Source organism: Lycorma delicatula, chromosome 1 (genome assembly GCF_047948215.1).
Source record: "Lycorma delicatula isolate Av1 chromosome 1, ASM4794821v1, whole genome shotgun sequence".
NCBI lineage: Eukaryota > Metazoa > Arthropoda > Insecta > Hemiptera > Fulgoridae > Lycorma > Lycorma delicatula.
In genome coordinates, this window is record NC_134455.1 from 316,213,566 (window position 1) to 316,239,261 (window position 25,696).

At 29.1% G+C, this 25,696-nt stretch overlaps 1 protein-coding gene across 3 annotated transcripts in view; it reads left to right on the forward strand.

The window, feature by feature from the left end:
• blo (bloated) overlaps positions 1 to 25,696 on the forward strand; it is a 230,586-nt gene that overhangs the window by 97,442 nt on the left and 107,448 nt on the right. For all 3 annotated transcript variants that reach the window (XM_075381970.1, XM_075381971.1, XM_075381972.1), the window contains exon 2: positions 6,136 to 6,259. In XM_075381970.1, coding sequence (XP_075238085.1) covers positions 6,166 to 6,259 — 94 coding nt within the window. In that variant the 5' untranslated portion in view covers positions 6,136 to 6,165. The remainder of the gene's footprint in view (positions 1 to 6,135; positions 6,260 to 25,696) is intronic.

Sequence of the window (25,696 nt, forward strand, 5' to 3'; positions counted from 1 at the left end):
GGGAATGTACGTATGTACATGTGTTGGCGTGTTTGACGCTTAATAACTTTAGACTGGATGAACCGATTGTGATGAAATTTTGTACAGAAACTCGTGTCTATGGGGGAATTTGTTGGTAAAATGTTTGAGTCAATATCTCAAGGGGGTAAATAGTTTTTGGGGTCAATTTTCTCAAACGTTTTCAACAATTTTTATAACCTTACTTTATATTAATCTTAGTACCTACATGCACGCTTATCTTACAATTTTTAAAAGAACTTTACTCCAAAATTCCCCTCTTTCCTAAAAATCGAAAAAAATTATCTTTTTATTTATTACATAAATTTTAATTATGCCTTATTTTTTTTATGTCTTCCTAGACATAGTAGTAATGCAAGTGGCCCCAAAAAACAACTTTTCTGGTTGGAGGGATAGAGCCGGTGAAAGTTAAATTTTTTTTTTTTTAACTTTTTTTGTTTTATTTAACCTTTTAGAATAAAATTTTAACAATAATAATAAAATTTCATTATAATTGACCCCACAACCCCAAAAAAGAATTCTTAGGTAACTTTTAATTGGTTGTACATTTTTCAGTGAAATTGTTTTAAGTTTCTTCCATGTAAAATAGTAAAAGTAGACGAATAAAAAAAAAATAGAATTTTGGAGTTAAGAGAACAGAAAAGATTTTAAAGAATCCCTCGATTTAATTTTTTTTTTTTTTTTTTTGTTTATTTAAACATATAATGATAATTTATAGTAAAATCTCATCATAAATTACCCCCACCTCAAAAAATAAAATATTTGGTAAATTTTTCATGTATCATTACATTTCCATTATATAAAATAAATAACTAATGTCAGGTAAGTATTAGAAGTTTGTTGTTAGTAGTTTTAAACATTAATTTCAAGATTGAAAATCAAACCCCTATTAATGTAGATGACATGGGAACTTTTAAAAAAGAGGTCCCATGAGACTCGTCTGAGAATTTTAAGTCTTTTGAATTTTTTGTAATTTCAGATATTTTATTTGTTTTTCAAATTGTGGCTGTTATTGAAAAGGTTATATTAGTAGGTAGAGCTGTCATCAAAGTAGAAGTCAAATGGAATATACTTTATTTTTTTTACTACTTTTTTTTAGCATTTATATTCTGTTTTATAAATTTGATGATAAAAGTGTAATTTAATCTAGGGGATAAACTGGGATCCAAAATGTTTTACTACGAATTTTGATTATTTTTCTCAATTATATTTCCAATATTTTAAAATGTTTTAAAATATTTGATCAAGTGACTCAAATCGGACCAAAATTTCGTTATTAAATAATTTTATCTTTTTTGCAAATTGTGCTCTAAATGTTTCATAATTAGGTCGTTAATATTTAAAACCCCTACGGAGTATTAGAAATAAAAATCTGTCAAAACCGGTAAGTTATGTAACCTTTAGCAGGATTTTTTTTAATGTAAATTATGAATTTTCAATCATTTCAATTAAATTTATTATTTCGCTTAGCCAGTCATCGTGTTGTAATTTAACTTGTCTTTTATTAGGCTATGTTTACTTTTTGAAATGTGGAAATTTAAATTTATTAACTATTTTTTTCTAGACTATGAAATACATATATTTTTTCTAATCGGATTACATTATTAGTTTTTCTTTATTGTGTTAATATGTCTGTAAATAATGTTCCTGAAAGCTTCTATTTTTCATTCCTAGGTAAAATTCTGTGCAGTTTTGGTTTCTGTACTATATTTTACAAAGACAGGTTTTATGAGATTAATTGTAATTTAATTATTTAACTTCTTACTAGTTCTTAGGAAAACTGTATAATTAGATTACTGATTTTTGTCTTTTTTATATGTTAGCATTATAATTTTATGAAAATAATTTTTTTTTATCTCTTTACTTGATGATATCACCACGTAAGCTTGAAGCTTGTGCGTGTGATATGGAAATGTAGCATATGAAAAATGCCACGCCGACTGGGATTCGAACCCAGGACCTCCGGATGAAAAGTTACCTACCACTCGCGGCACGAAGCCCGGCAAACTTCTTTTAAGATTGTGAATTATTAATTATATTTTTATGTTTTAATTGATATTTATCTAGTTATATCTTTTAAATTATAGCCATTTTATGTTGCTATATATTTTATTAAATTCTTCATTTAACTCAACATTATTATTTGCTAAATTAAAGATATAGTATGGTTTATTAATCATATTATAAAAGATTTTAATAAAATAGATAAGATAGATTAAATAGATAGATTTTAATAATAGATTATTAAAGATTTTTTTAGATTTTTTTTTAGTAATATGGTTTATTTTTATTTTCTACTGGTTTATTTTAAACCATATTGGTTTATTGTTACTAGTAGTAATATTGGTTTTTCCTATGATGTAATTTTTTTTTAGATGGTAGACTCCAAACTTCTGTTCCCCTTGGAAAAGCTTAAAAGATTTTATTTTCCCATTTTTATTGCTTAGGTTACGTTCTAGTTATAAGATATTTCATTTGAAATAATTTAAATAAAAATTAAATCAATTAATAACAAATTTTAATCATTTTAAAGGTGGTTTGTTCTCATATAGGTTTTTTCTTTTAACTGGCTGGTAATGCACTTTAGGAAATGATTTCTGGGGATATGAATTAAAGTTCTTTCTGACCGCTTTTTCAATATTTAACTTCTCCATTTTCAAATCTTGAAAATTTTTTACCTACTTCCAGTCACCCAAATTACTTGAAATTTTATATACGCGTTAATTCCCGGTTACAGTACGATAATTACTGACATCAGTTGATTGGTAATTACTGAAATTATAATAAAAATCAATTTTAAAATGTACAAAATAAAAGAAAAAAAAACCATATTTACTACACTGAAAATTGATGTCGCAGCATCATCTGTTTTTGATAATAACTTATAAGATTCTTCTTTTAAATGTTTACGTTTTTATTACATTCTATGTTTACACTAATTTGGTATATGTGTATTTTTCCTATAAAAAGGTATTTTCAACTGAGTGTGATGAAGATGCATATCACTTTGCCATACTCAAGGATTAAGTTGGCAAGGTTTAAATTTGCTAGAAATAAGCCCTGCAGCAATGATGAATTAAGATAAAAAACCGAAGAATGCTAAGTCATCAATAAACATAATTATACTTCTTTAATAACGCTTAAGTTCCAATAGAAAAAAATTAAAGTTTTGTTTGAAGAGCAAATATATATATATATATAAAGTAATTTTTTTCAGCTGTGAAAATAATGATACTCTTATGGAACCAAAGATAAAACAACTTATTTGTTCAACAAATGTTAAATCCCATCTCATTATTATCTTTGATGAGCGGTAGCTGATTTAATTTTTGTACATAAAACATTACTGATGTGGATTAAAAAAAATTTGTTTCATTTTTTACACCATTATAAATGAAACCTCTTTTAAAATCATATATGTGTGTGTGTACTCACACACACATATATATTCATACACACACGATGAGTAAGATAAATATATAGAAGCTGATTCAAAATTGTATATAGAAGCTGATTCAAAATTGTACAGCAATACTTTGAAAGTTGATTTGGGACATTAATATACGCAAAAAACTTCCTATGTAAACATTTCTAAAAACACTTTGTTTTCGAGTTGCGGATAACGAAATATTTCGGCCTTATTTCTGCTTCAAGGATAAAATAAAGGCGTACTGGAATTCTTGATATTAATTAAGTTTCAAATTAGATGGTTTTATGTGCTTTTTGACCTGAAAAATTCAAGAAAATAAATCCCAGTATCTTCAGTAGTTTCCCAGAAAATTGTCGCAAAGTTTAAAAGATTTGAGTAAAAAATAAGCACCATTTATTTAGATTTACCGTAAATTAAGTTTGTCTAATGTGCATAAATAAAAATTTTTAACAAACTTTGATGAAAATTTAATTCTGCAAAAATTCAAATAAGTAAACCCAATATAAAAAATATAAGTTTCAGAAATTTGATTTTAATTCAAAACAAAATACGGAAGTAAAAAGGTACAATTTTTAACAGAACAAAAATCTTCTTTAAAATCGTATAAAGAAGTTTAATATTTATTTATATATTTTTAAATATTTTGAAAACGATTTAGCTATAGTTTCTTAATGGAAGCCTCATTTTTAGTTAACAATGTGTTAAACCTGTTGAAATTAATAGCATAATTTTTGTTATGTAAACAAAAAAATATTTATTGTCGCCAATTAATTGTGTTGTTGTTAGATATTGCTAAAGAAATAATATTATTTCTAAAATTAATTTTATTTCTACTATTTATTTAGATATCCTCCTCATAAATGAAGTTCAGAAAATAGTCTGAATTTTTTTTTATGCATTAAATATGGACAATCCGCTTCGGCAAATTTTATAGTAAACTTTATTGTTTCACACTCTCCTTTGTGAATTTAACTACAGCAGCTAACTACATATTTTTTCGCAGTAAGAACTATTTATGAGGCTTAAAAATGTTGTTTTCTTTTAAATTATTAAAAATTGTTTTCATATCTTATTTGGGTTTTATACAAAACTGTAGTAAGATCTTACAATTTCTGCCCATTATTACTATCATTATCACTTTGTCATATTAAAACAAGATGAAATAGCATAAGCAAATTTAATCTAACTTATAAAATAAACATACCTTTTAACATTTTTCCTATACATTACCTTACCTTTTCTTTTTCATGTTTAGCCTCCGGTAACTACCGTTAAGATAATTCTTCAAAGGATGATATGTGTGAGTGTAAATGAAGTCTAGTCTTGTACATTCTCAGTTCGACCATTCCTGAGATGTGTGGTTAATTGAAACCCAACCACCAAAGAACACCGGTATCCACGATCTAGTATTCAAATCTGTGTAAAAATGACTGATTTTACTAGGACTTGAACGCTGGAACTCTCGACCTCCAAATCAGCTTATTTGGGAAGGCGCGTTCACCACTAGACCAACCCGGTGGGCACCTTACCTTACCTAAAACTAATTACTAGTATATCTTTTTTTTCTTGAAGAAAAATACATTTTTGTTATTTACTAACTCAGGATGCCAAAAGTAAAAAAAAATAAAATCGATCTACTTTTTTAAGTAAAATTTTTATTTTGATCGAAAACGTCGTCGACCAGCGTTCTAGAGCGAACAGTATTTTTCTTAGTAATTTACTCGTAGAGAATACACAAATATCTCAAACAACAAAATAGTGAGAATAGTTTGTTTTTTAGAAATTTCTTTTTTAAATTCAAAAAAGCTGGCTCCTTTTGAATTAATAGAATTATTTGAAAAGAGTTTGTTCAAGTACGATTTTCTTGTAAGAGTTACTAATAGTCTGTATAGAAAGATAAGTAAAATAAATGGTCCGTTAAAACTAAACAGAAAAAATAAATACTGTTAAACAGTTATACTACAGTCTATCTTTACTTGATTTAAAAGAGTAAGATCGCTTTACTTAGCCAGCAGCGATGCTAAAGAAAATCGTTACGATTGGGCGATAATACGATGTTTTCTTTTGTCGACATGAAATTATTATAACTATAATATAATTTACCTGTCAAGTGTAGGAGAGAAACTTATAAAAACTGCAAGCTAGCGATACACTTCTATAATAAACTGTAGCCGAGACCGGAGGTACAAACAAGTGGTCATTATAAACTACCTACCCTTTACAACTTAGTCCGTATCGAGTTTATCCTAGACTCCGTTCATCTGATAATTGTATAAAATATCTAAGATAATGTTAAAAGATTATTTAAAATAAATAAAAATCTAGAAATAAATAATGTTTAAATCATTTTAAGTAAAAAGATATAAAGAAATTAATAAAAATAAATGGAAATACAAAAACAATAAACAATACTTGCAAAATGACAAAAACGGTTTACTTGTATTCTTAAAATAAAAATAATCTTAAAACTGAAATAATAATACAACTTTGCTATGAGAAGTCTTGTTGGAAAACAAAAGATAATCTTACATCATGGTTCATAGAATTTACGTTGAATGCTATATTTTATAGCTAAAGTTTTTTCCTAAAGCTATTGTTTATTGAATTAAATTCTAAAACAGTTTTTTATTGTAGATTTAAATTAAAATTTTATTTATTTATTTATTGTATTTTTCTTTTCTATTTAGGATAGGTGGTGATGTCAGTTTGTGGCTGCTATGCCAGATGTCGGTCGATCAGACTCTCAGAGGTCTGATAGTTCTCAACGTCCTAGAGTGTCTTTCAACAGGGATGTACATATTAAAAGAATAGGTCAGTAAATAATAATTATTTTAAACTTAGATTTTTTTTTTTGTTGAAACTATTAATAGATTTACATATTTTTTATTAAGGGTTCCTTGAAATCAATATCGAGGACAAACGTTTGTTTTATTTCGATTATTGTTATATAATAGCTTAACCGCTCGACCATTAATTTTTAGATTTAGCATTCTAATAAACTTATTTGACTAGTAAATAGGATAAAAATTCTAATTTTTATGTTTCAGTTTTTTTAAATGTTTCAGTTTTTTTAAATGGTTCACCAAATTTGTAACTTTTTAAAATCAAATACTATTTTAAATAGCTAGTTTAATATCAAAGATTGCCCGTTATGAATTTACGCTACATCATGATGGGAATATTTGGATTTATCAAAATATTAAGGTTAAAAGTGCGCCCCTTTACATTGTCATTAATTAAATAACCGTATTACAGTTTTAATGTATAAGTTTAATTTATCTGATGATCTGAAAATAATGAAAATTGAGTACTAAATATTTGCGAAGTAGATTAGAGTAATTTTTAAAAACCGTTTCTATTTTGATCTTTCAAACATAACAATTTTTATGTTTCTAGTTAAACCGATTAATCATTGTTTTAAATATCAGTGTTTTTTAAACATTGCCATTATAAGTGTCGTTAAATGACATGTTTCTGAAATTATTCTATTATAATTTATAATTTTAATATGATATACTCGTAAATATATTTTATGCAGAATCAGAATTTTTCGTTAATTTTTGACTGTTAATTATTAAGAAATTACAAAAGAAGAAATATAATGGTTCAGCACAATATTACTAAAAACCTTTACAAGATTTTTGTTTGCGAAACAAAACGATATAGTCGTATACTATCGGATATGAAACAAAAGTCATACCCAATATTCTCGTATCTATACTCAAAGATAAATATCTTTGATTTTGATCTTTGAATTTATCTTTTAGAATATAGGAATATTCTCATATATTATAATCTTATGAATATCATATCTAAATTCATACCTGAATTCTCATGAAAAACAAATGCACACGCTGACTAGGTAAAATATGCGTTGAAACCTTCAACGAGTCGAATGTACAGTTCTTCATCAACATATCAAACCTATCAAAATTAATTTGAAGTTTAGCCTTACAATTGACACCTTTCTATTCACCACAGGTGCTGGCTCTATAGTAAAGATCATTACTGTCAAACAAAGTATTCTTGTAACGACAGCTTTTTATACTTGTTTCATAACTACGAGTATAAAAGAGGATGCTATAAAATAATTAATTATTGCATTTCTCTTTTTCTAAAACAGTGCACGAAGGAAAAATTTCCTCAACCAGTACCAGGGTCCGGCATATAAACCTGACGATTTTTGAGGGATAATAATTAAACTGTGTTTCGTTCTATTAAAACATTTAATATATCAAATTAAAGATCAATTTTTGCAATTTATAGTGAATTACTTACATAGATATTTTTTATTTGAATATTATGTCGTCCAAATGTTTTCCATTACTCCTCACACACTCACTTAACCTCATTCTAAAATTTGACATTGCTCGCTTAATCATCACTCGTGGAACTGTTTCAATTTCTCGTTGAATGGCCTCCTTGAGTTCTGCATTTGACTGTGGTCGACTACTGAAGACTTTATGTTTGAGATATCCCCACCGAAAAAAATCAGACAGCCAGATCAGGTGAACGCGCTGTCCAAGGAATGTCGCCAAATCGGGAAATCAAACCTCCAGGAAAGGTTTTTCGCAGAACATCCATTGCGATTCTCGCCGAATAGGCGGTGGCACCATCTTGTTGAAACCAAATGTCATGTCCTTGAAAGTCATTCACTTTCGGTCGCAGAAATTCATTCAACATGTTTACATATCGATGAGATGTTACTGTTACACTGCGATTTAACTCCTCAAAAAAATACGGGCCAATTATGCCGAACTTTGAAACCACACACCACACTGTAACATATTGACTGTTGTGAAGTGGTTTTTCAAGAATTTGCGGTGGATTTTGCGAAGCCCAATAACGGTAATTTTGTTTATTCACAAATCCTGACAGATGAAAATGTGTCTCGTCACTTAAAAGAATAATGGCATCCTGGTGGACATTTTCGAGGATGACCTCGCAAGCTGCTTTGCGAGACGCCCAATCATTTGCATTAAGTTGCTGCACTAACATCATCTTATACGGATGGAATTTCAGGTCGGGATGAAGAATTCGTCGTACACTTCGATCAGAAATGGCTAGCGCAGCAGCATGTCTCACTGCTGAACGTGGTGGAGACCGCGTAACAGCTAACCTTACAGCGTTAATGTTGTCAGGCGTTCTCACAGTCCGTTTTCGTCCTGTTGGTTTCATTTTTAAAGCAGACGATGTGTTCCTAAAATTCTTCACCCACAAGAATATTGTATTCCTACTAGGAACTGACGCGTGTCGATTTAAATTGAAATGTCTGCGAAATAAACGCTGTGTTATAATAACCGAGTCGTTATTTTTAAAATAGGCTTCAATCACAAACGCTCGTTGTTCACCCGACCACGACATACTGGCTACTGAAATAGCACGAATAGACTTGTCGATGTAGAACACTCCCGCCTTCTCATTGACAGTGGTGCCAACATAACAATTACTACAAAATCGTCAGATTTATATGCCGGACCCTGGTAGAATAGAGGAACTTTTGTGTGTTCAGAATGTAACTAAAGTTTAAGTAAGCGCGGTTTACTCTGTTTAGAAAATTTCTAGAATTAAGTTCATTATTACCTGTTGTTTTGATAAGATATATTATTAGTGTAATATTTCCAGACCTTCCTTTCTTTTAATTTATTTATTTCAACTTGTACATTTCTTTAAAATGTAGACTATTTGTGCTGCGAGATATTGATTAGAATATCATGTCGGTTACTTTTGTAACTCAGGCACAAAAAGTTTTCTTTCTTGAAAATTTTAGGTCTAAGTAAGAATTAAAATTTATATTAAAATCATATATTTTAAAATATAAAGTTTTGAATATATTTTCTTCCTATCTCCTAACTGTAGATTTTAATATTGTTTAAATTTTCTTAAAATGTTCTAAATCGATTTATTATTATTCATTAAAAGTTTTAATATCGATTAACCATTTCATTGCAAGCCTACTACTTTATTTCATTTAATAAAAATTATTCTCCAGAAAATCATTATTCTGAAATTACAATTAATTTTTTTTAATTTTTTGTGAAATATATAATATTGATTACACTCTGGCAGGTCTACTTTTTATTACTGATCAGTATGTTAAGCTTATACGCTGATACACAAAGCCTAGACACAAAATTTCAGAATTTTATGCCAAACAGAAGTTTAGAAAAATGTAGTAATATTTGGAAGATTCAATTTTTCGAAGACGGTAGGATCTCATAACTGTATGGACACTCGGCCCCTCACTACTGCATTAAAACTCAATAATTAGTGGAATTTGTATTTTTATTTTCCTTATTATAGGAAGATCAGTTATTATATATACTTCGGAGCCATTTTGTTGAAGAAACATAGATACATAAAATAGCCTTCTCTGTCTCTTATTCAGAAAATCTCTGGTTCAATTCCAGGTTAAGCTTGTTACTTTTTGTCGGATTTACAAATCAAAAAGAATAATCACGCTAACGTAATTAATTAAATCTAAAAATACACATTTTGATTTAATTATTTAATACGATATGATCACTAATCTTTTTACACAAAAAAGAAAAGGTTTTGCTGTTATATTTTATTAAAACATATAATTATAAACTTTTTATATTAATACTTACTTTTATAGCAACTTATTTATATTAATTAATCACGAGTGAAGAGAAACGATAAAATGAAATTAGTACTCATTTCCGTTTAATTCGATTACCGTAATCTCTTACGTTAAGTAAACTTCCTTAACAATTTAATGGTTCCATTACATGCAGCGAATCGTTAAGTAAAAATGTTATCAGATATAAAGTAAAAAGTTCCATTCTTTCCTTACCACATTATTTCTAATTTAAGATAAATCATTTTGTAAACACTGCCACCCACCTTTTTATGATGTATTTATGTAGTTTTTACATTGTTAAATAAGATTATTGTAGACCATTGATCTCTCTTTTAAGCGTAATTTTGTTTAGTCTTTTGTTAACTTAGTAAGTTTTACTCAAACGCAAAATAATAATGTGGATATATATTAAAAATTATTGTAGAATATTATTTTTTATTAACAGTTGCTGTATTGTACGAAGCTTTGTCACTGAAATTTGCTTATGTAATCTTTTATAAGTATTTATTCAGTAAGCCGATCTCGTGGCGAATTGAAAGCGTTTCGGCCTTTCATTCGAGGGTCCCGGTTTCAAATTCTGGTTAGGCGTAGCGGTTTTCATACGCTACACAAAATTCCATTTCCATATTCCTACGTATATACAAGCTTAAAAAGCTAAAAATTAATTAATAAAATAAATATATTTTAAACTTATCAGTAGGTTAACTTCTAAACCCAAAAACGGCAAATATTTCAATATTTGACATATAATGTGATGTGCGAGAATGTAATACAAAAATATTACATGTATATAATACAAAACTATTTTTTCCCTAATTATTGTTTCTTTTCAATCTTAGTTTTTTTATAAAATTCAAATTCTATTTTAAATTCTGTGTAATTATAATAAAAAAACAAAAACGTGAGACATAAATTTTGGCCTCACAGTAAGTATTTCAGTGAGCAAGACATAAATTGGTGCCTCAAAAATAAAAAATATAAATTCAGTGAATAAAACATAAATGGAAGTTTTATTATTACAATATACCGTAATGTTTACTAGGATGAAATAGGAAAATAAACTATTTCAGTCATCTGAAACGATGAAATCCAAAAATATAGGTTTGTATGGTTCAAAACGCACTTGTGAAAAACTTTACATTCAATTTTTTATTTTATCTATCACTTTGTAACAGTATAATTCAAAAGAATTTTGACGTGAAATAAAATATCCCTAATGAAAAAAGTTGTTTTTAAAAATAGTAAAAATAATTTATGTACACTATTTACAGGTTTTTTATCTACAATTATTTCTATCTAATAATGATTGAGAAAATCAGTCTAGACACATATATATATTGTCTCCCCGAAAATGGCTGTTTGCCGTTCTAAATAACAAGATTAAAAAAAAAAAAATTAAATTTATTTTGTATAAATCAGCTGTTATTTTATAACAATATAGTAAAATTTTTATTTTTGGGAAATAACTTGGTAACTTTGAATGAGGCGATGCACAAAGAAACTAAGTACACTATACTGTTGGAATCGTTTTAATTTGCTCTATTACAGTATGGAACTTTTTTCCTAAAAAATGTAACTCAATAAAGATCCTTAATAGCTGGAAATCACTGTGTCACTCAGACATCAAAACGGGTCTCATAGTCCAACTTTTAGCAGCTGTACATATAACTTATATATTTTTAACCTCCAGGACCACCGTTAGATATTATGGTATTACTTCAGAGGATGAGATGAATGGCAATTTTTGTGAGGTGTAAAAATGTCATGCCTGACCGGCATTCGAACCCGGTCATATAACTTCAGACTGTACGTATAACTTAAGACTCAGAATCGGGTCTCATAGCAGTCAACCTGTTAGTAATACAAGAAAAATTTAGACAAAGTACCTTTTATACATTCCAGTTTTACTTACACTATTTGTAATGTCATTTTTTTTATTTCGAAATATTTAAAAGTATATTATCTTTAACCTCGTCAATGCATAAAAAAGTAGGACTTTTGAAATTAACTTCATGCAAGAGGGTTTCATTTAGATCATAAGAGCTAGGTAAAACTGTTTAAAAAATTTCCCACTTTTAAGTGTGGAATTCGCGGGATAATAACGTCTTTCATGCAGAAGGTTCCAGGTTTGAACGTCAGTCAGGTTTGCCATTTTTCATTACGTTTCTTATGTTTATATCATATTTTCTAGTAGCGTGGTTGGTGAATTGTAGGAAGCTGATAGACCTTAGAACAACAATACTGATTTGTGCAAAAGAAGGTGTAAATAGATTTTAGAATTTCACATTTGATTTAAAATAAATAAGTAGTGAAGAAGTTCTGTAGTGATTTGAACATAGGAAAAAAAACGAAAAAATTGTTACGGGTGATTTATAAATGAGCCCCATAAAAGAAGGGAGGCGGTTAAGAAACAACTACAAGACATAGGAAATAACTATAAAACAGGAAAATATTTTAAGAGAAAATAATAGAAAATTCGAAAACAGTCAGGTATAGTAGAAGGAATAATGTGGTAATGCAAAGGAAAATGTGATAATGGAAACGTGGAATTATCCACTAATGTACAGATTGGATTACAGAAAAAAATTAAATTAAAGAAAAAATGTTGATCGGTGACAAAGGCTATCTACCCAATGATTTAATGGATCGTGTGTTTTTTTTATTCAATATTTTTGTATAAAAAGAAAGATTGACTCTTTTTTGAATTAACGTAACTACACTGAAAAGTTACCTTTTTTTAACTCTTTTCTTTTAAAAAAGATGTAGTAACTAGACATGGTAAGTTTATTATATTTACGTGACTTAGAATTTTATCGTATGGAAATCAGTTACCTTGAACTCTTTTTCCGAGGTGTTGGAGGACAAATAAATGTACTCAGCCAAGATAAATACAATGTTAAGTGATTACAGAAGTTATGATTCACTAGTCTTGACAGTGTGACAGATATAGTGTTGAAATGTCCGTCGTTAGAAATTTATAATTCAAAAAGAGGATTATTAAAATCAAATAATTTTTTTTTATCTAATTTATATTCAGTTAGTTAAGTTGTTTGTATGTTCAAGATCTGCAGTTAGAAAAAGTTTGAATGACATTTTGGAACTTCTTAACGTGAGTGTATATATATATTTATTTTATCACCTGGCTTTTTAAAAACTTATGGTAGCCCTGAAAAATTCTGTTTGAGGTTTTTTGAGTGGTGGCCCTTTTACCACTCCAAATTTGGTGGCAATATAAGCATAAATAATTTCAAACTGGAATTAAAATCCGGATAATCTATAGAAAAACTGAATTAATAAATTAATTAAATTATAAAATACATTTTTTATTCACAACTTTCCCGGAACCCAGGTTATTTATCGTTGCATAACACGTTATTTCACACTTCACTTTATGAAAATTAAGCATGGACTTATCATAAGCACGTGTCTCCAATAAAAATTGAGAAACTTTTTTGCATGTTTCATTTCAAAACTTTTTGTCGGTTATTTCCTGTTTCCTCAGACTTAAAATTTCTTTCCTCATTTCCTAATAATTTCTTCCCTTCTTATTATCTGTAAGCATCCTTTTCCCTTTTCTTTTCTTTTATCTCTTCTCCTTCTTCCTACCTTTTTCCGTATGATCTTCGTTGAAGACAATTTATACGTATGATACGGTTATCATCTTCATCAAAGCCTGTTCCTCCTCCCTTGTATTCAGTAATTTCTCAATTTCCTTACCCATTCCAGTTTAATTAGTCACTATAACACATTTCAAAATTATCCAAGTAAAAATATATCTCTTTCGTCTTTCTTATAGTCAGTTTCATATTATCCACCTTTTTTCCTTAGATATTCTGTTCTTACTTCCTCAGTATAGCTTCCGTTCCAATTAACCAAACTTTCGTAAGTTTTTCACTTAGGCTTAAATGACTTTATCTGTTCTAAACTCTCCTTCCAGCAATGCATAACCGGAGTCTTATTTCTTGCAGTCTCTTAACTTTTACATTCCAAACTATTTTGCTTGCTTACAATATTTAACATCATGAATTGTAGTTCCTCCTCTGATTGTGGCAACATTGACTGGTCATCTGCGTACTTGACTGCCGTTATTCTTTCACTATCCTTTACAGTGCCTTTTGTTTTTCTAATGTCTTCTCTTAATTTGTCATCGTACACTTTGAAAAGTATTGATAACCAACAAAATCTTTACCTCGGTCTTCTTCCAACGCCCATCTAACTTGTTTCATCATTTCCGACTCTTCATTCTTTTTGGGGTACAATTACTTTATTATCCTTCTAGTATATAACAATGTCTTTAAAAATCTTCAACATAACACCGAATTCAGCTCTGTTAAATACTTTTTCGTATTCACTAGACTAGTCATACAGTTTTACTTCTAATATTATTTTCACAGTATTTCAGGCACGGAATTCCAACCGTGTCTTAGGTGTATTATGCAAGAATATTATAAAAATTATACGATCACTGAAAAGCTATTAATAATGAAAATGTATCTAGTTTTCAGTCCATTTTTCATTTAAATCCTTTTTGAGACCAATACCATTTAATTTATTTCTTAAGAAATTATCTACCGGAGGAAGTACATCGACATATTAAATGTAATAAAATTTTATTCAATCTTTACATTCATAATATAAACAATTTGACAGTTAAAAGAAATCTTTTTTTCTGATATATTGAGATATGTGAGAAAGTAAAACATTATTATTATTCCAGCATTACGTTTGAGTAATAAGGAAACAAGTAATAAATTTCCAATGAATTTTACTTAACGAGATGATTTTTTTTCAAATCATCATACTATTAAATCGTAAATAATATATTGTGAAAAATGATTGACTACAAAATCTAACTAAGTGCGTGGTAAGTTAATGAAATCACGTTTCTCGGTTACTTTTAAATCTTATAACTTATATCAGTATATAAGTTTATATCTTTTCAAACTAATTTTGAAATTGTTTTAATTATTTCTTCTAAATAAGACGAATTTTGAGTGAACAGTTTCAACTCATATTTTGTTTGATTCTTTTTTTAACATTACGATTTTAGAAGTACTTTTAATATATATTTTAATAAAGAAAATGAGATGAATGAAGAAACAGGTGAAAAATTGTTAATCCCTTTCCGAGAATTGTACCCTGGTTCAATTACTGGGTCAGTGGTTAACATGATATTACAACACCTAGCCGGCTACTGTTGTAAGTGTAAAGTTTTAGACATGTTCAAATGGCTCTCTCTACAAACTTTCCTCATTAATTAACTCGTACTAGTCTCGTAACTTTACCAACTTGGTCGAAGGTTATTCTTATAGTAGTAAATAATCGAAAATGTTTTATATGTTACCCAGTTATATTACTATCAAACTACGCGTGATATTTCATTTTTTACTCAAATTTGTTTACAAAAAATTGCAGGAAAACTATAGAAATGTATTCATTTAGACTAGTTTCCAGACTTCCTTGACTACCTCTTTGTAAAATTTTATAAAATAATTTTTATAAAATAATTTTTTTTTATAAAATAAAAATTTGACTCCTATTAACTGCCTGAAAATAAAGTTTCCGGAATTACTTAGTGGGGCGTTTTTTTTTACTAATAGTATTCTAGCTAGCAACAAAGGCCATTAGTATTGAGAAACTGAGTACGAATAATAGTGAAAAAAAAGCATTATTACCTAGTGGAGAAATTATATTTGTATATAGAAATGTAGTTTAGGCCTAAATATCACGTGTTAGTTCTGGTAATATAAGTTAACCTTATCAAAAGAATTATCGCCGATTAGTCAATTATGATTAGATGACCATAATAGTATTATTACATAATAATATTTGTTCATTATTATTCGTAAAATTAGTCTTGAGTTATTACGTTGCCGTTGCTGTAGTTAAAAAAAATCCACACACCACGTTATCCTAGTATTAATAGTTAACTTCCTTTTAATTAACGTTTGCACCTTACACTTAAAATAAACCAATCATTTTCTAATTTACAAAAACGTCTACTTCTGGTCGGATTGCTATTGTTTGAGAATTAGTAGATAACTGCAATATTTGCAATCAAAAGTTGTTCAAAAGGGCAAAGACAATGAGGAAAAATAGTGAAGAATATATTTGTGTGCATTACACATGAGTAGAGTTGAGTTAGTTATACACGTTGTCAAAAATACAACCTTTCATTAGTTTTTCTTAATTTTTTTAAGTTAAATTTGTGTAGTAAAAATGAAACTGATAATAACAAGTTTTGGATAATAAAATATTACCCCCCTAGACTTTCTGACATAGGTATATATATATATATATGTAGCGAATTATTAAGCTTCAAACTCGGTAGTAAAGATATACACACTCTTTATTATAACCTTTTCACTGGATATTTTTACCTTCCCAAATTTTAAAGGGAAAAATATGGTGATCGTCTCAAAAATGTTGCATTTATTTTTTTTTTGCAAATCTTTAGTTTTAGGGTCCTAGTTCATCTAAACTAACAAAAAAAAAAACATATGTATGTCGCACTGCTTTTGACCTTATATCTCAGGAATGACTGAACCGATTCTCTTCATATTTGGCTGAAATATTTCTATATATAGGACATTTTCAAAATTCTTTTACAGGGTGGGATAACGCAAAAAAAATCGACTTTCTTCAGAGGGATTTTTAGAGAAAACTTTATTAAAGAAAACTTGTTACTTATAATGCATTTTACGAGAGGTTATCTCTAAAGTAAAGACCGTTTCAATGTAAAAGCATTTATTCTGCAAACTCTACAAATATTTTTTTTTTATTTCTCTTAAACTACATACCTTATAATACTTCTCTATATAATCGCCACATGAATCAAGACATTTATCGTACAGCAGGACAACGCCTTCGGTCAGCCGCCCAGGTCACCAATTTTGAATGGAGCGCCGTAACTTACGTAAAGTTTCTCAGTAGGCTTCAGCGTTTATAGTCGTTCCACGTGGCATGAAATCAATCAGCAGTATTCCAAACCGATCCCAAAAGACGTCCAAATGGCTGTGGCTTGATCTTTGTCGGTTTGGTAGGTGATTGAGGATGACACCATTCACTTGACTACCGGTTTGTCTCTGACGTGTAATACAAACTCCATGTCTCATCGCCGGTAACAATTGAATTAAGGATTTTTTTCTGTATAACGCATCAAAAATTCCAAAGCAGATCCCATTCGGATTTTTTTGTCACGTTCCGTTAAGACGTATAACACTTAACGTGCACAAACCTATCTGAAGCCTAAATGGTCATGAACAATGCGACCGATAACAGCTCTTGAAACATCAGGACAAAGGAGAGCCAAGTCGGAAATCATTGAGCAACGATTTTTCTGATTTCATCATCGACGCGTTTCAACAAGACCTCGGTGGTTATCAAGGACTTCCCCTAACGCACATTAATTCTGTTATTTCTAAACTTTTCACACCATTTTTGGACGTTTCTTTCGTTCATTACATTATCACCGTACACAGCAACCAACTGACTATGAATTTAACGTTTTGATGGTTTAAAAAACTTATTACTCCACGTTTTTCACAGTCGGCGGTAACATTGATTTCCCTATTCATTTTATAACATAATAACTCACACGTAATCAAAGATACTACAACGCGACAAATTACAGACAACAATGCAGTGTGTACAGTACTAGTGTGGCCATGAACGACACAGGTTCACCAACCTTAAGGAGAGAAATTTCCCAGCGGTCTTTACTTTAGAGATATCCCTCGTATATAAATAATTAAAAAACTTTTTTTCATAAAATATATCCGCACCTCTTAGAATTGAAATATGTTTTTTTGCTTTATCTCCCTTTGATTTTAATATTTACACTTTTTTCATATTTTATACATCGTAGACAGGACTATCAAAAACTATGTACAATTTAAAAAAATTATAAACACCGGATCTTAATTACAAAAGTTTTTATCGAAAATTTTGTGTTCTTATTTTAGCCTTTATTGAAGGGAGAAAGATTTAGAGAAAACTTTACTTAAGAAAATTTGTTAAACTCAACTTATTTTAACAGGTTGAGTTAATTAATATTTTTATTCTGTTTAGTTTTAGGCCATGTAATATCCCCGGGTCCAAAATAAGAATCAACTTTTTTCATTACTATCATAAAAGTTTTACTTTATTTGTTTCAATATTTTTAAACATTTTTTAAAATTAATTTTTTTCTTAAGGATCATTTCTTTATAAGAAGAAATTTTACTAAATTGTCCCCACAGAGTAAGAGAACCCTCAAAATCAAAATTATTTTATTTGAAATATGGAAATTTCGATGTTTAAATCTTATTTTAATAATCATTATAATTAATAAAAAGGATCTCATTGATAAGAATCCTGAAAATTTTAAGAAATTTTTACTAGTGAAAATGTTTTTTTTTTTAATTCTACTTAAACATTTATTATGTAAATAAAACTAAGCCTTTAATGATTAAATTGCCAAGACTTTCCGGCTGAGCTGGAAAAATTTTGTAATGAAAAAGATTTGCAAGGTATTGTATGACTTGACCGGCGTAACCGGGAAAGTCATGAAATGCTCTCCCAGCTTCTTTTTTCTTGAGGAAGTTCAAGTTATTTTCAAATAACATGATTGAATCTCATAAAAAGTCACCTATAACTGATGTATGTGGTTCTTAAATTTTATATTATATTAGAACAGATGATCCTGAAGAAATTGAATAATTTTTTTAGAGGTTTTGCAACTCTAATAATTTTTATAATTCTGTTTCTTTGTTTAATCAAAGTTTTAATGAAAAAGAAAATTTTAATTTTATCAATAGTTGAGGACGATTTTATGCAAGTAATGTGTACAAGTTCAGTAATCATTATGATTTTTTTTAAGTGGGATAACGTACATATTCAGGCATTAATAATAATAAAATTTATGTCATGGAACATAGTTGAGTAGATTACAAATAATTAAAGAATTGTGTAAATGAAGGTTATTTTAGCTCTAGGAAGATGGATGGAGAATGTCATTCATGGGAATATTGTATTGTGAGAATAGAGCTGCCGACAAATTATAAAAATCCTTGATAAAAATGTTTGTATGCAATATTATAATTAGAATGCTGCTTATACATCAAATCATTCTGTCAGTAGTAGACGTGGTATTTACTCGCTTAATGACATTGATGAAGGTAGTTGGGGTAGTGTTGTATATATTAAACTAACTGTCGTAATTTTTATGCTTGTTTCCGTAAATAAATTTTATTTAGTGCCATATACTTAAATTAATGAGAAAAATATAATAACCAGTAAATTTTTCAATAGAAATAAAGTTACAAACGTTTTTATTTTAAATAATATTTAGTATCGCAAAATCTTTGTTTAAAAGAATTTTTTTTTAAATGTATAAAAAAAATAAAGTATAACTTTTACGAAAGTTATGAAAGAAACTATTTCTCATTTGGGTGCGGAATATAATTGAGGTGCCAAACCTACTTTAATTTTAATAGCTCTCTAAGTGATGAAAAAAAATTAAAAAAAAAATTATTTTTAATAATACGAATTAAAGAACCAAAAAATAAAAGACCTATTATATATTTTTTAGGGGTAGGAAAAAAATATCAATAAAATTCTTTCTAAATATATTCATACATAAATGAAGCTAAACAAATTTGCTTAAGTAAAATTTTTTAAGTTAAATTTTTTTAAAATTGTAAACATTTTGTGATAGCTCTATATATATGAAGTATAAACATTCAAAAATGTTTGATAAATATTTAAACCAAAGGGAGGTAGAGAAAAAGAACAAAAAGCTTATACTTCAGTTTTAAGAGGTGGGGGTTAATGTTTTGAAAAAAGAAAATTGTGGATTAATTTGCATTAATATGCGTTGTAGGTAACAAATTGCTTTAATGAATTTTTTTTTGAAATGTCATCAAGAAAATCGAAATTGTTTTTTTCGCAGTATCCCCCAACTTCTTAACGAGTTTTCAAAAAATAGTGAATACTATCAATGACCCATATATAGAAATATTTGAGCAAAATTTTTAAAAATCAGTTTGATCAGTCCTGAAATATAATAAGGTCAAAAGCAGTCCGACACATTATACGTACTCCCATACATATATACGTATGTTTTTTGGTCTGGATGAACTAGTTGAATCCTAAAACGTAAATGTTTGGAAAAAACCGATACCATTTTTGGCATTATCACCACACTTACCCCTACTGGATATCCCTACTCCTACAAGCTCCCGAATATCCCTACACGCTACTGAATATCCCTACACGCTATATTCACCGGAAAATAAAAAGTAGTAAGTAAGGCTTTACTCTGTAAAGAGTAAGGCTAGAGTATGCCTTACTCTATTCCATATTTATCGAGCGATATCAGTGTTTCTTTTATTATTTCATACAGGAATCTTCGCTTCTGATCTGGTCCCTTTGTTCGTTTTTCTAAATAACTTACTTGGAAAATCTTTTTTAATGAAAAATGATATGCTGTACATAAACTACATGGTTATATAAATACAAAATTATAATTAATAGAAATAAAAAATATATATACCCGTATCCCACAGATCCTTAACTGCGCTATTATTAATCTGTTTATGTCGTATCTTTGAATTCCTTTTCTTACTTTTATTACGAATATCTAGCCTTTGCATCTTCTTTTTTTTGCAAAGGTAGTTAGCAGAAGAACGTTTTTTAAAATTAAGTCAGTATTTTAAATAAAAATAAACCTAAAGATGGAAAATAAAACCAACTTTTCAAAAAATAAATAAAACTAGACTAAAAAAAATTCATTAAAAACTTTTTAAATAATAACACTTTTAAAATATTTATAATTCTTTAAATTTCAACTGTTGAAAGTAGACACCAATTTAATTTAAGTTGTTGAGGTTGGTTTCAATTTTGCGCCGAATAAGAAGAGTAAAGATTTTAAACCTAAGAAACTATTGTTATTCTTTTTTTTGACGTTTGTCTGAAGGTGATTTTATTTATGTTTTATAAAGTTTATTTTGTTTTTAATCGGTTGTATCAGCAACTGAAGCTGAAGGACACTCCAAGAACATACATAAAGATTTCCATATTTTTTTCCTGTGAAATTTTTTTTATTCGCAAAAATTAACATCAAACAATATTTATTCATTTAATTTGTAATACATGGTGTTGTATCTTGAATGCTGTTTCAATGCTAATTTTCTAGTAATTCTCTAACTATTTCTGTGTGAGTCGGTTTAAATTTATTTTAAATTACTACTTTTTATGATTCATCAGTCATTTTGTCAAACGACTTTATCATAAAACCAATTGGTTGATGACAGTCTCTTCATTCCTTTCTGTTTTGTGCTAATTTTTAATTTTGGCATATTTAATACGTCACACATCTTCAATCATCTGTTTCATGTACTCCATTCTTTGTTTAATTTTGTTTTCTGTTTTTATATTTTTTCTATTAGTTTTTATTTTTTTACACGTTCCTTTATTACCAAATTACTTTAACCTGGGTGTCTTAATATGACTCACCAACCAAGTTTGTGAGTTAGTTTACAAGAACCAACCAAAATCGTTTTTCCTTTCCTCTCTTCACTTCAAATTTTACCCATTCAACGAATCTTCAGTATTCATTTATATTTATCAACAAATATTTATTGATATTAATAAACCGTATTCGTCTTATTAATTTCCATATTTATCGGTCTATTAAGTAAACTTGAAATTTGTATTCGTATTTTATTATGAAATAGTGTGAAATAAATAAAGCATGGAAACTAATGTGTAGAATTGTAGCAGCTGTTTAGAGAACTTGATATTATCATTAAGATGAAGCAACACATAATTAGATCAGTAAGATATGTCCAAAGAACACCGCATGATAGAGCAATTAGAAAAGTGCTAATAAATTGAGTGGAAGAAGAAGGAAAGAAAGACCGAGAAAGAGGTAGTTGGATGATGAGGAGAATGATACAAGGTGGATAGAAATGAGGAGACGGAGGAGGGTTGATAGGGCTGGAATATCTTGAGAAATGCAGCAAAGAATCCAAATTCCTCAATGGACTACACCGCCGACCAATAAGTAAGATGGAATTTTATTTAGAGGACTTTGAGTAAACTGAATTGTAGGACAAAGTTGTTGTTGCAATAAACATTTGTTTTATCGCTATGAGAATAGTATTTTTGGTATTTAAATACTCAAGTAATAATCTGATTGCATAGACTAAATAAAGTTAGATCTGGGAAGAGATTTTGTATAAAACCTTCGATGGTAGAGAAAGGCACGGGGATCGCGCTTTCGCGAATCGGTTAATTCGATATTTAGGGTTGTAAGTTATGGTAGGTGGTCGTGGTTGAAAGAAGCCATACGAAGGCGATAATAAATTGTATAAATACACTGATGGAAATGTCTGCCGCGGCATTTGCATCGATGACATTCTGACAGGGACGAAACTGATGAGTGCGATGTGTTATCAGGTTTAAAAGTTCTAAAAGACGATCTCCGGTAAAGCCCATCAGGACTAGGAACGTAGGGGATGGTGTACCGACCAGATTGTCTTTCCTTATGGAGGGGTCAGGATGTTTTGTAAGAATGTAGGAGTTAAAATAAAAACATACAGTGATACATGAAAACTGTCAGTGATATTCTCTGGAATAAGTACGCCAAATTCTCTCCGGCATCCTCCCCTATGCTGCACGAACCGGTTGCAAAAGAACACCGTTGTCTTCTGCGGTATCTTCCTCACCACAATAATTAAAATCCATCTCAGCATCCTCGCACATAGACATGTCATAAAACACCCGGAAAAGAACTTGGTTTTCTCAATCCCCAGTTCTCCTTGTTTGCTGATCAAAACCTTGTTTAGTCAGACTTTAAAACAATGTCTGACTAAAAAAATTACCAATTTAAACAGTAATCAAAAGTAATAAATTCAATGTGTTTTTCTTTATAAAATATTTTAATAGTCTTGTCATTTTAATAGTTAGTTTTAATGATTTCATTTTTACAAGTAATTTTTTTTTAAAAGTATTTTTAACATTTCTTGTATATTTTGCTCAGTGATAAAAAAGCATATAGTAGTTACTGTAAATGTAGTTTAACAAAAAAACGAATATTTTCCACAGTAATTTTTTTATCTTAGTATCATATAATACAACCTTTCGATTATCCGAATTTTAGCTAATCCTATAGGCGTGGTTTAAATTAAGTCGAATTAACGGGTTTCTGCTGTATATTGTTGACTAAGTAGTGGGCTAAACTGTAATATTTTCAGTTTAAAATTTTTCTTTTTTTATTCTAACAATTTTCTAAATAAATTAATATTCTGAACTAACAAGATTTATATAAATGTCTTGCAGTAGATACAAAGGGTCAGACAAGTTGTTTTAATTTAAATTTTCATATAGCAGGATATCTACTGACATCCTTGCAAACCTTCTTCAAATTAAGGCCTACACTTTGCAAAACAGTTTGTACGTTGGTGTTGTAAGAAATCTGCTCCGCCTCGTTTATGATCAGACAGATTTTTCTAATAACATTTCCAATATTTAATCACGCTTTACATGCTTTACTAATTTATTTTAAAACAACAGTGAATTTATTATTTAAAGCCATTTTTCGATTCGATTCTTAATACTGAAATATCCTTTCTTCATTATTACTTGAGATTTTCTTCGTATTTTTTTATAGCTTATTCCCTTTCAGTTTTTTCCTTGTTATTATTGGATTAAAATAAAATTTGTTTTGTTACGTATGTAAAGTATTATAATTGAATGGATTGTACGTGATTTAATTCGAGTCACAGATCACACTTAAAAATCATTCTCAAAAGTAACAAGATCCCATGCCAGCCAGGATTAGAGAAGAAATGAGGAGTGAAGTAGTTTCCCGTTGTCTTCTTCGCTGAGAAAATACACAATTCTATATCGTTCTACTAAACGTACTAAAATGCAGGTTATATTCAGCCTTAAAAGTGACATCTATTCATTAAAAAGATTGTAGTTAGTGGCTTATATCTCAGGTGTTTTACATGCATCACAGTGATAAAAAAAATCGGAACAGATATTTATATCTAATATATAAATGCGAAATTTTGTGGCGGGTTCTGTCTATCCGTTTGCAACAGCATCACGCAAGATCCAACCGACCGATTGCTTTCAAATTTGCAGGATTCTTGTTATCCCAGGAAAGGTTTTAAGCCATAGTTCGAGGTCCTAGCCTACTTAGGGGTGAAGTTGTCAGTTAAAGATATTCATTAAAGAAAAAAAAAATTAATTTATTTACTTCAGTGTTATTTTTTTGTCACCATGGCAACAGAAATAAGTTGTGAGGTTCTTCGTCAAAGGTCGTTCAAAAGTACTTTAGTTCCTTATTTTCTACTACTATTCTGTTTTTTTTTTAATTTAGTTTCTTTTTCGGGTTTCTTTAAAGCTTGAATACTTTAATTGTTATTTATCAGTATTATCGTCACAACCATGAGGGTAATTAACAGTACTGGGTCCAGGAGGCGGAGCCATCTGGCTAAACGTTAATGGTAAGCAAAGCTAGCTGAGGGGGGGGGATCCAGGGGCCCCAGGATTGGCTCTGGGGGGAACAGGAATTCCTGGATCGGCCCGGGGTCTAGTGGGCTCTATCCCCTAGCTTGACGGTCGGGCGAGTGAAGCGAACCCGGACCGGCTAGTTTATATATATGCTGTTATGTATAAATACATATAGCAACGTTACATTTTGTAGCTGTATTATATTTTGAGTAATACTTGAAACAGTATAACGATTACTAAACTTGCAAATAAATTAAAATATGCACAGCCTAAATTACTCTAATCAAATTCATCTAATAGTAATTATAACTTCCTAAATAAATCCAGTATTGTTACGCAATGTCAATTTTCATCTTCAAAAGATATGAATACTTTGTCTATGTTCATATGTTCATCTCAAGTCATGAACATGTCGGTGTTACTAATGTAGCTTTAAAGGATAATGCCATTAAATTACGAATATTAATGATTATTACAATACCAGAAGATTGTCACTGTTTTCTTGTAGTTTTGCTTAAAAAAGATAATTTTCAAATTACATCCGTATAATTTATTACAACTGACCTAAAATTTTTAATAATAAAAAATAAGTACGTAGAATAACTAGAAAATATATTCGTATATTTAGAGAAAATCAAAGGTCAAGATAGACCGACAGGCATCGAAGACTGCTCTATACAGTAAATAAATTATATTGCAGAAGTTTATTAGGGCGGCAGAAAAGATAGAACCAATTGGGTTAGAAGCAACGAGAAGATATAGCGACTCGAGTCATCACGAAGTAGGTGTTTTCCCTTTAGGGTATTGTGATGTAGAAGTGCCGTTATGGCTGCCAAATGGGTAAGTCTAGAGCGGGTGCAGAATTATTATTATAAATGCATTATGCTGTGCATAAATTATGGTATTATATAAAGTTGTGGGTTTTTTCGTTTATTTATAAAGTTGTAATCGAATAAACGTGAGCAATAATTTATACGATTTTCTGCAGAATAAAATAAAAAAAATATACGAGTATATATAATTAGACTCTTTTCCTTTTTATAATCTTTAGTGGGGTAAAGAAACTGGTGTCATAAAAAAGTAAACCAAATCACAGGATAAATTCACGACTGAAATAAATTTGTTATAATAACATGTGA